At 38.8% G+C, this 11652-nt stretch overlaps 2 protein-coding genes across 2 annotated transcripts; one reads left to right on the top strand and one right to left on the bottom strand.

The window, feature by feature from the left end:
* The first annotated feature begins 833 nt into the window (after nt 1-833).
* Nucleotides 834-1625, top strand: LOC122649851 (HMG-Y-related protein A-like). The gene is made up of 2 exons (XM_043843101.1): nt 834-964; nt 1103-1625. The coding sequence occupies exons 1-2, from the start codon at nt 914-916 to the stop codon at nt 1574-1576; spliced, it is 525 nt and encodes a 174-aa protein (XP_043699036.1). The 5' UTR covers nt 834-913; the 3' UTR covers nt 1577-1625.
* A 4453-nt stretch (nt 1626-6078) lies between these two features.
* LOC122649949 (pentatricopeptide repeat-containing protein At4g21065-like) lies at nt 6079-7961 on the bottom strand. The gene has a single exon (XM_043843212.1). The coding sequence runs from the start codon at nt 7810-7812 to the stop codon at nt 6157-6159; it is 1656 nt and encodes a 551-aa protein (XP_043699147.1). The 5' UTR covers nt 7813-7961; the 3' UTR covers nt 6079-6156.
* Nucleotides 7962-11652: the final 3691 nt, after the last annotated feature.

Raw genomic sequence — 11652 nt, 5'->3', positions numbered from 1 at the left:
ATCATGATCTAAGAGATAAGGATTGAGACTGAATTGTATCCCCAGGCAGAGATGTACACGGATGGTCGAAAATCCAAATTGGATCCGCATCCGAATCTAGCTAAATTTGTTTAGAGGTATCCAGATTCGACCAAGGGATATTCAGATCCGATCACATCCGATCTGTTTACAAGCCTATTCATGCAATTATTCCTCTCAATTCAAGTTTTCCTTGACCATTATACCCCTCACTGCTCTTTGATTGGAGTTGGGACTTGGGACGGTTGATGAAATGCAGAAATGGGAAGGTGAGCATGAGAAATCGCATGAAGCTCCGTGGGCATTTTGGTCCGACCAACTTCCGACGACGTTCATTGCCGAGGACATCAGTGGTCCCCATTAGCAGGGAACAAAACCCGGATTTTTATGTGGGACCCACCATGAAGGGTTCAAATCCAACCTGAGTCAAAAGACATATCTAAAAAGACCAAGAAATCAATCTGTAGGTCAACGATAGTCAACGTAATCTGTAGTAGATCAGACGGTTTAGATCATTTGATGGAGAAACACTTGGGCAAATGCGTATATATGAAAATGCATGTCTTATGCAAAACGGTTTTTCCAATTTTTTATTTGTTTATTTTGAAAGAAAAGAAGGAAATTAAAAAACAGAAGGAAAAAGGGGTCCCTATCCACGCCAGCGATCTGTGTGAACCCCTTACCGTTAAATATAGACCCTCCGATCGTAACAGATTTTGGCTATCCCCAGCCGTCGATTTTCTACTTTTTCATTCGATGTTATCCCAAAACCCCCCTTTTTAAATCCCTTCAGATTTTCCTTATCTTCTCCAGAGCTTCTCTCTCTGTTCTTGTAGTTGAAGTTGTAGTTGTAGACTTGTAGTTGGTTGTCTGGTGGGTCTTATCTGTAGCTTCCATGGCTACGGAAGAGGTGAATAAGCCTTCTTCACTTCCTCAGTACCCAGAGGTAAAATGGGTTTCCCAAGAATTTCTCAAACCCCATCATTTTATCTTTTCTCAAGTTTTTCATCTTGCATTTTGTGCGTCAGACTAAGCTTAATTGGTCTGAAATTCATATGGGTTTGTTCAATTTTGCTGGTTTCAGATGATATTTGCAGCTATCGCTGCTTTGAACGACAAGAATGGATCGAACAAGTCGGCGATTTCCAAGTACATTGAGTCGCAGTACGTAGATCTGCCTGTGGGACACTCGGATTTGCTACAAATCCACCTGAACAGGTTGAAGGAGAGCGGTGATCTAATCTTGGTGAAGAGCAACTACATGCGGCCTAGCCCTAATACTCCTCCAAAGCGTGGTCGTGGTCGTCCTCCAAAGCCCAAGGTTCCTTTGCCGGCTGGCCATGTTTCTTCTCCGCCCAGGCCAAGAGGTCGTCCGCCTAAGCCTAGGGACCCTAACTCGGTTCCAACACCCAAGGTTTCTTCTGGAAGGCCCCGTGGAAGGCCACCCAAGAAGGCCAAACCTGCTGGGGCTGCTATACCAACTAAATCTGGGCCTCCAAGACCTCGTGGAAGGCCACCGAAAGTGAGAGCCCCGTTTGCTTCGGCGGGTTTTGATTAAGGATTATTCTTCAGTTGTAGTGATTTTTTTTCATCTTTTCTTTTTTATTTTGTTGGGGGGGTTTTCTTGAGGGTATGTGTCTGTAATAGCATGTACATTATGGAGCTTCTTTTTAATTTAACTTTCATGAAAAAAGTTCCTAGGACTAATTTAATGGTAATCTTGAGGGTTTCTTTCTTGATGATGCATGTCTGAGATTTCAGGAAGGGAAGAACGAAATGGGTGCTTTCCTTTTTTGTTTAATTCTACTTAATTTGCGCATTGCAGGACCATTTGGCTTGCATTAAAAGATATGTGACCATTCTTAGGTTCTGAAAGTGGACTTGGATGTGGTTGAGGTTATGTAATCTCTACGAATGAGACCGTGAGGAGTACCTGCATATCCGTTCTAAAGCTCTGTACGGTTTCTTCTGCGTCTTTTCTTCTTCTTCTTCTCTCTTTCTCTCTCTCTCTCTCTCTCTGTTTGCTTCTGTTTAGTCTGTGCATGGGCGGCTAATACCAATGTCACTATTGGAACGAAAAGACCAAAGATATCGACCAAGTGACACTCATGTAGGGGGGGCCAGTGCAAACTGCACCCACATTGATGTACAGGGACCAGAGAGAGAGATTGACATGCAATGCACTCGTGGGTTCCCTTGCCCTTGAAGTATCTTTAACTTCAAAGGGTAGAGATCTTCAGTTTCCCTCTGAACAGAATTTGTGAGTGTCCAAATCGAAACCAAGAGATTAACCAGCAGCAGTTTAGGCTTTGAATGACAACGTTTGTGTTCTAAAAAATCGATTTTGGGTTCTTAAAGACCATACTTTTTGTAATTGGGAAAAAACCAGAAACTTGTTTGGGTCGTATTTAACAGAATTGTTTCTCTTGTTTAGAGCTATACTTGATAGCAGCAATTGTGCAGCGGTTGGAGTCTGACAAAAATACAATGAAGATTACTTTTGATTCGATCACAAGAGGTCTTTGATTGCGCAGATCTTGGTAGTTGTTGACAAAAATACAATAGAAATTACCTTCGATTCAACCACAAGAGGGCTTAACAGGGGTTGAAGATGTTGGTTTTGTGAAAACAACGAATAGCCAGGATTATGTGAATGATGATGCTGGGTTTTTTTATGAGTTTTGTGAGGCAAAACCCAATATATCCTGCCAGACTGAATTTTCTTTCTTATTCTTTACCCAAAAAAAAAAGTTTCTTTTTATTTTTTTATAGAATTGATTCTCAAAAATAAGAAATATCAATTTGGTGTTTTTTAAATGAAATTTAAAATTGTACCTCAAGTTTGGTTCATGTAATAGAAAAAAAAAAAAAAAACCGATAATGCCATATATTTTTCAATCCAGTTCTATTCCAAAAATACTAGAATTAGTTTTTTTAGAACGTTGCCATAAAGAGTCTTTTAGGGTTGAAAGGAGGGTTGATGATGATTTAGGATCTATGAGTTTGTAGGGCATCCTATCATATATAGTATACATATCATGTTTCAAAATCAATTAAAGTGCTTTTTTGGCCTGATATATATTGATTTGAAATTGAAACTCAACTTCTTAGAGACAGTAGTTGGTGGGTGAAGATGGAAATGATTTTAAATAATGTAAAAAGATATATACGAGTGCTAAGAAAGTGAGAATTTACATATAAATGTAAGATAATATAATATAAGACTGTTGGGTTCTTAGCAGACTGGGAGTTTTGTTAATAATCAAATCTTATTCTCATCTTTGGTACCAAAGGGTGATATTGATCGATCATCAAAGCAAAAAAGCAATCCCCTTTATCTTTTTCTTTTGGGTTTATCTTACTTTAGTCTCCTCCCCACCTTGAGCTGTGAGGTCCAAATCCCTAGCTGGGTATCTTTCTCTCTCAAAACAAAACCAAAAGTTGGTGAATTGGGGAATGAGTCAAAGTTTTTGGAGCCTCGAGGGTTCGAATTTCGTACTTAGTTAGAATCATCTCCGGAATTTGAAAGTGGAATATTTTTTTTTTAAAAAAAATCAGTCTCCTACGCAGACAAGAGATTTTGGGGGTGGTGGTGGAACTAGGAGTTACTACTGTTTGAAAAAGTCTCATTTCTCTAAGCTTGCAAGGATTGAAGAGGCCAGAGGGTGTGGGGCTAGGGACTAGACCCTGTAAGTATCACAAACTACAAAATCCAAACACACCCTTGCTTGTAGTGTGTTACTCTTTTCCCATCACTGTCTGACTACTAAAAGTATTTCTTCTAGGTGTAGGTCTTATCTATCCAAAGTTCTCTGTGCTAGAGTGTGGCCTACGTCAGCACTCCCATGAGTCTATATATACACGGTTAATTGGTAACCCAAAAACCTTTTCCCTAAACCCAAAACCTCCTGGAAGTTAAGCTCAATTGCATTAGATTCAAGCCAGATGTGTTAACAACTGTCCACATTATTTCTATATGTTGAAGGTTTGAAATCAGGGTTTTAAGAATTAGTATCGGATCCATTGATTTGAATTGGTATTGACTATTGACCGATACCAATGCTGCTGATATTGAATCAAAGTTACCATGGTCTTGGGGGGTAAAATAGTACATAAAAAAGGTATTAAAATCTTGGGGGCAAAATCGTCTAATCCAATAGATTCTGCATTGGTATTGATATTCGTTTTGGAATCTATGTTTGAAATGCCATATTTTTTTTAATCGATTGAAATATCCTTTATAATTCTCTAATATCCATCCAAGTCTAATGGTGGCCATCCAACGAAAATTGTCCACAAAAAATGCTTTGTTATTTTGAAAGCAAATAGGGAGAAACAAAAGACCTTTGACCTCCTAACCCAAACCCTCAAGACTTCAAGACCCTTACTCTTTCAACCCAACTTCATAGCCATCAACAATTCAACATAGTACTTTTCCTTCCCTGAGAGTCACCGTTGACACAGCACTTGTCGTCCCCGAGAGCGGCCGAAGGACAACAACTGGTGGAACAATGCGTTTGGTAATGCTCCAAACGGTCCAAAGAAGTATTTTCAATAAGCAAAGCAAAGCTTCTCTGCTCAATTTTCTTCATTTCCAAAATAGATCTAAAATGTCCCTTCTTTCGTTGACATTCTCATTTTCATGGTTGACATGTCGAAATCCTTGCTCTACACAAACTCCCTTTTTTTCCTAATTTTACTAGGAATAAATAACCTCCAATTTTTATCCTCTCCTGTTACAATACGGTGCTGTAACTCATCGTACGGCGGCTGCAAAAGCCATGTGCACCATGTGAGCCCCGCTATACCACATGACCTCTCCAACACCGCACGATGCGTTACAGCACCTAGCTGTAACAGGAGAGAATAACGATTCGAATAACCTAAGCATGGTACATAATCAAATTGATGTGATGCAAGGCATATGAGTTGTTGACCCATTAAAGCTGTCATGGCCAATCCAAACCAACACTTAGTGGTCAAATGAGAAATCAATATGGTAGAGACAACCTCTCTGATCAATCCCCGTTCAACTAAATTCCTTCTAAAGAGATGGCTTACCTAGAGAACATTAAGAGGTTGCAGAGTCTACTATTCAGCCATCATTTCTGATCTGATTATAGCTCAATATATCCGTAATGAGAAGCTTTTATCCTTTTTAAAATCTTATTGTTTTGTTTGTGCTCGATAGGATAGTAGTAGAAAAGAGGAGATACATAAAATCCAAAGGGTTTTAAATATTCAGGGAGCAAGGGCGGCGTGCACTGCACAACCAAGTGACGTTCTCTTTTCCTTTTTAGAAATAATAATGTCAACTAGGACTTTGTTCTTTTAAGAGTGAGTGCTTTGATGGATACAATTACATATGCAGAGCGGAACAAGTCCAGATATCTATTTAATACCTAAATATGAATAAGGTGATGTAAGTGCATATTACTTGCATTTTTATCAAATACAAATATTTTATAGAGAAATTCTAGGGCTATGACTGTTGTTAAGTTATGAGGATTGCTAAGGATTTGTCCGAGGATTGCCGTAACTTCAAGTAGAGAGTAGAGACAGGTCAAGGGACAATTAGGAGAACTATAAAGGTCAAGTTTAATAGGTTATGTTTGTGCCCCTGATTTACAAAAGATGTAAATTGTATAACTAGTTTGGAAATTTTATCAATTTTAAGAAAGGGAAAAAGAACTTTGTCTGGGTGTGTGGCCTACACCAGCACTCCCATGAGTCTATCTCTTTCCTCCCCATATGAAAGGACATCTCTGCGCTCTTGTTTTTAGGAGGAGAAAGATAAGACACATGGGAATGCTGACGTAGGCCACAATCCGGACAGAAACTACCTCCCTTTAAGAAATTAGAAAATATAACAAATAGTTAAGTATACTCATAAACAAATCATTCTCTTATTTAACCATAAACAATAGAATGCATAAAATCTTCTTACCAAAAACACAGTTTAGTCACCACAAGGGGTTTTTTTTCTTCTTCTAAATAGGTGCCACAAAGGTTATTGACTGAGCCAGTAGTTCTTAACTTTAGGTCTTTATAAATGAACTTAGATCATTCCACTATTCAAGTAAAATCCTACATTTCCAACAGGTGTAGAAAATTAGAAAAAATCAATCTAAATTACCATTACACTAACAATTTTGATAGTCCATCCAGAGCCATGTACAACTCTACAGCTTGTGGATGAAATTTACCTCCAACGACAAACTCATGGACCACACCTTTTACTTGGATCCAACTTCGACCGGGAGGCTTTCCCTTCACATGATTGTCCTTTCCTGCCATCCCCTCTCTAACATCGACGACTTCGAACCAACGGTTTTCATTTGCGTACAAATTAGATAGAAGTACATGAGCTCCACCACCATACTCACATGATGACTCAATCTTCTTCAAAACAGCCTCTGCCAACACCAAATTATTGTGAACTCTACATGCACTAAGCAAGGAGCCCAATATAGCTAAATTTGGCTCAATAGGCAACCTGTCAACAAATTCATAGGCATATTGAAGTAGCCCGGCTCTACCTAAGAGGTCCACCATACACCCGTAGTGCTTCTGCTCAGGCACAATGCCAAATTCTGCCTCCATGGATTCAAAAAACTGCAACCCCTCATTAACTAGCCCTGCATGTGCGCAAGCTGAGAGAACAACAACAAATGTGATGGCGTCTGGTTTAATTCCCATTTCCTGCTTCATTCGCATGAACAAATTGATTGCATCGATGCCATGTCCATGCATGGCTAAGCTTGCAATCATTGTAGTCCAAGAATACAGATCCTTCTGAACACCATGCATTTCATGAAAAACTTGGGTGCCACAATCCATGCTGCCACATTTTGCATAAGCATCTAACAGTGCATTCCTTACAGAGACCTCCACCTCAATCCACCCAGCCTTCTCCAAGTAAGAATGCAAACACCTAGTATGATCCAAAGAACCCAGAATTGCACAAGCAGACATTACAGAAATTATAGTGGCAACATTAGGCCGTGTGTCCAATGCTCTATCCATCATCCGACTAAAAACTAATAGGCTTTCAATACAAAATCCATGAGTGACAAGTCCTGAAATGAAGGTTGTCCAAGACACAACATCTCTTTCATTCATTTCATCAAACAACTGCCACGCCTGGGCCATTGAGCCAAAAACCAAATACAAATGGAGAAGGGCGTTTTGTACAAATAAATTATGAACAAGTCCAAGCAAAACAACGTGACAGTGAATTTGTTTTCCCAAAACCATATCAGAAACAGACCCACAAGCTTGGAGCAAGATAGGGTAGGTGTATTGATCGGGCAAGACTCCTTGACGAAGCATTTGAACATAATACTGAAAGGCAATTAAAGTGTCATAAGAATCAGAGGAGATAGCAAAGGCCCTGATCATGGTATTCCAAGAGAAGGTATTGGGTCTATCCACTTGGCTAAAGACAAAAGCTCCATAACTTCTTTTGAGTTTAGTGTCTTCATCTAAAAAGAAAACACAGGAAAAAAGAACGCGGCTCATAACAAAAGAGTTTCGGTGTAGACCGGAGACAAAGATGCAGGAGAGGACCTGTTTCAATTGACCTAGTGACTTGCATTCTTCTTCAAGGGAATGCAAACGAGGGAACTTTTGGAATAATTTGTTCTGAGAAACCCAGCCTACCTTATGGTGAACCTCTGCAACACCAGAAATAGTAGTTGCAGTTATTGAGGTAGAGAAATGGTTGGTGGAGGAGATGCAACTACGAAGGAATAATTCTGTCAAGTGTCTATTTGGGTGTGATGGCCACAACATGCCCACATTTACTTTACACTGGAGCAAGAGTTAAGAGATTTCAAACGTGCATACCTGTGTACCTAATTAACTAATTAGAACTATCAGGATGGGGGTGTATGGAAACTGCGAAATGTTCATCCGGATATAGCCACAGTTTACCACTATGTCTCATGTTCAAGAGGATTTATTTTACATAGTGCAGAACAACTCCACGACATTCTTCCCTCAACATATAGAGAAACTGATGCTGAAAAATCTACAAATTCCGACGTTGAAACAAGTGGAAGTTCATTAAATTCGACAAAAACAAAACAGTGATGAGAGATGAGAAAGAGAAAAAGAATGAGAGAAAGGGGGAGCAAGAGATAGAAAGAAAGGGTCAAAACCATTTCCTTCGTTAATACCTGAGGGTGCAAATCAGTTAGTAATTGATTCGGCATAATCGGTTCTTAATCTGTTTTTTCTTTATAGCCTCTTCCCACTAGCGGTGTAGAACAAGTCCTCGACATTCTCCCCCTCAACATATAGAGGAATCGCTGCTGAAAGATCTATAAATTCCTGCATTGAAAGAAGGTGGATGTCCATTAAATTCAATAGAAACAAAACAGTGATGAGAGAAGAGAGAGCGATAATGAGAGAACAACAGATAGAAAATACTTTCTTCGACGCCTAAAATGCTGCGTCAATGTCAAAAACCTGTTCTTCGAAGTGCTCTCGACATAGAAAACCCTAGTTTAGAAGTCGAACAAAACCTTTTAAAAGTCAAAATCTGGGAATTTGCAAACAAGGACTCCTTATTCCGAGCTTGCCATGCCCAAAATTCAGTGGGAAAGCTTTATTGGATCTCTAACGACCTAGACATGTTCCTAAGAGACCTAAATATGTTTTGAAACCCTATTTCATTGTTGAATATGGATAGAACTCAGATGGATAAAATAAGAACATTATCCCCATTTTTTTACCATTGATGAGAAAATCACCCATGGGTTTTGGATGAAATTTGGTTCCTTTCAAAGCTAAGAGGTTGATGAGGCTTCCTAAGCTTATAAAAAGGCCTTCATCTCAAGTCCATAAGCATCATTAGATAGAGTAAGAGATCCCTTTTGTGGTGAGTTATAAGATATTACTTGTTGTGCTGTGTTTTTTGCTTCTCAAGCTGAGCTGAGCACGGCCTTAACCCCCAAGCTTTGATTTTATCTTTGTTAGGTACATTTTTACATCTTCTATGATTTTTTCTAAAACATGCTTCGTCCTATCTTTGGTTTTCATCATTGGCAACAAGGTATAAAGCAGTGGCACTATGCCTCCTTTTTATGTTTTTGATTTAATTTCTATGTAATTTTAATCATGATTTGTTGCATTAGAGTATGTTAATCATCTTAAGTTAGTATGGTTTTCTAAAAGTATTCTTTTCTTTATTCATGTGTTTTAGTAGTTCTTTTTGTTTTCTTCATTCATGTGTTCTTTTTAACCCAACTCTTCTCAAGTTTAATCTTCACGTTTCCTCATAGTTCATCTCTGTGATTTCTTCCTCCTTCTCATGATTGATCTTTGTGGTTTTTATGTCCTTTATTATGAAACATTATTCATATTATCCTTGAGCCTTATTAGGATTAGGATTTATCTCCTTGCATATAGGGAGGATGTTAGTCAATATTTATGCATATTCCTTGCGGGTAGATGTTAGTCATGTTGGTTGCAATAGTTGTTTAAGGTTTTATTTGATTCATTAATGGTGATAGTTCAAGTGTTATTTCATATACATTGTGTCTACTGATGTTGCTTTGTAACACAACTGGAATAAGATGAGTTTTCTTTTCTTTTTTTCCCCCCCCCCCCCCCAGATTCGTGTCTTTGATTTTAATATTTGGTATCTTGGGCTGATTTTGCTTTGATGCATGTGCTTAGGTCTAGAATGTTTATTATCTTAAACTTACGGATTGGAGAAGAATTCGGAACAGACTCCGCGTTCATTTCGTTGGCAGAAACGATCCAATCTATTCGAGGCTTCGGGGAACCCAAAAACAAACTCTTTTGACTTGATTCATAGATAGAATCAATGGATAGATAGACGAGAAAGATGAACGAGATACCCTTTTTTTTTTTTCTCTATAAAATACAGAAGAATAGAATAGAAATCCCTTTAGACTTTTTGCAAATTCCAGTTTCATTCATCAGAACCTAAGATATCCACGCTGGCAGGTCCTCACCCCTTTCAGCTCTCTCCTCCAAGGTCAATCTATTTATGTTGGTTTCGTTTCCATTCCGAAGTATACGTATACGGATCAACTGCTCCCGACTTGGAGAGGCTCATGCTTGATCTCAACGCCCAACAGGACCGTTCGAGACATAACAGCTCCTGTGTCCTGTCCTGGGCTTTTTAAATAGTTCACTCTGCTTCGGGCCGGGCGGAGATTCACGAAGAAGTATTGCACTATTTACCAGTGAGTGGTATCATTGGACTGATCTTTTGAGGGCAAATGTTCTTCAATTTAGATAATGAAACCATTCCATTACTACCAACCCAAAGATATACGACTTCTCCGAGATATACAGTTCATGCCGGAAAGGTATGGAGTTGGACTAAAAAATACCAAATAAATAAGAAGATTGGTTTAACCTTGTGGAATGGGGTGTCTAACACCTTCCTTGGTCTACAACTTGACACACACTCATTCTTTGGGTAGACCTATGCCTCCATTGAAGTCCTATTTGGAGTCATATTCATGGGTCCTAGACTCTAATCTAGTTGGTGACTCTCAATCCATTCATTCTCTCCCAAGAGGACGAAAGATTTCCTTTTGAGTGGATGGAATAAAATTCATTGTTCTCACAGGCATACAAGAGAAAATATTCTAATAAGATATATTTAGAGATACGACCAAAAAAGCATTCAGATTCAAGATATGTATAACATGGCATCCAAATTTAAAGATATGAACAACAATGCATTTAAAGATATTATAGTAAGTCCAAGATGAATCAAAGAAAATAAGAGTTAAGAAACATACTTGCATGCTGTATATTACTAGGTTTTCGTATAGTATGAACTCAAGCAATTACCTGTAAGATCAACAAACTGTGAGAGTTTTTGTGATCAATATTCAACGGGAAAAAGCAAGAGCAAAAGGAAATAAAAAATAAAAAATAAAAAACCTTGTGTTGGAGATGGGGATTCTTATATCCTAAGGTTTGGTTTTGGAAACCCTAACCAATTCAGGGATTCTCAAGCAATTACCCTGCAAGACAGACCATGGTGATTGTGAGGAATGAAGGTACAACAACAGAAAGACTTGATGTTGCTACAATTTCTCAGTTATGAGAAAAGAGACTCGGCTACCTCTTTAACAAGCCAAGACGTATTGCTTCGTCACAAAAGCAAACCTAACTTTTCCCTATTTTATCTCTTATCTTCTATCTCTATCTACTATTTTCTTTCCAGGATATCCGTGTAAGTATCATACATCTTACTCAGTTACTCTACAGTCGCTGCACACGGTCGGACATTCAAGACTGCAACTTTCTGTGACGATTTCTTAGGATATCTCTGGCTGTGGATAACGACCTGATCGTTCTGCCATACCATCTCCACGAGCTCTTCTTCTTCTATACCGTTCAACTGTTTAGAATCAAAATTAAACAAAGACACAAGAGATGGCTTCAATCTCTCCGTCATTAAAACGTGGCAGACTCTTTCTGCAATATAAGTTTATCTTCTTCCTTCTCCTTTCATCCTTTCTCTCTCTCCTCTGTTGAGTTAATAAAGTAAGCACAATGGGAAATGGGTTTCTTCAAAAACCACACTCACGGACGGGATGAGGAACCCACACCACCGACATATTCCTTCGTCTCTCTCTC

Source organism: Telopea speciosissima, chromosome 2 (genome assembly GCF_018873765.1).
Source record: "Telopea speciosissima isolate NSW1024214 ecotype Mountain lineage chromosome 2, Tspe_v1, whole genome shotgun sequence".
Classification (NCBI taxonomy): Eukaryota; Viridiplantae; Streptophyta; class Magnoliopsida; order Proteales; family Proteaceae; genus Telopea; species Telopea speciosissima.
Note: the sequence above shows the minus strand (reverse complement) of the source record. Positions and strands in the feature narration are given on the sequence as shown.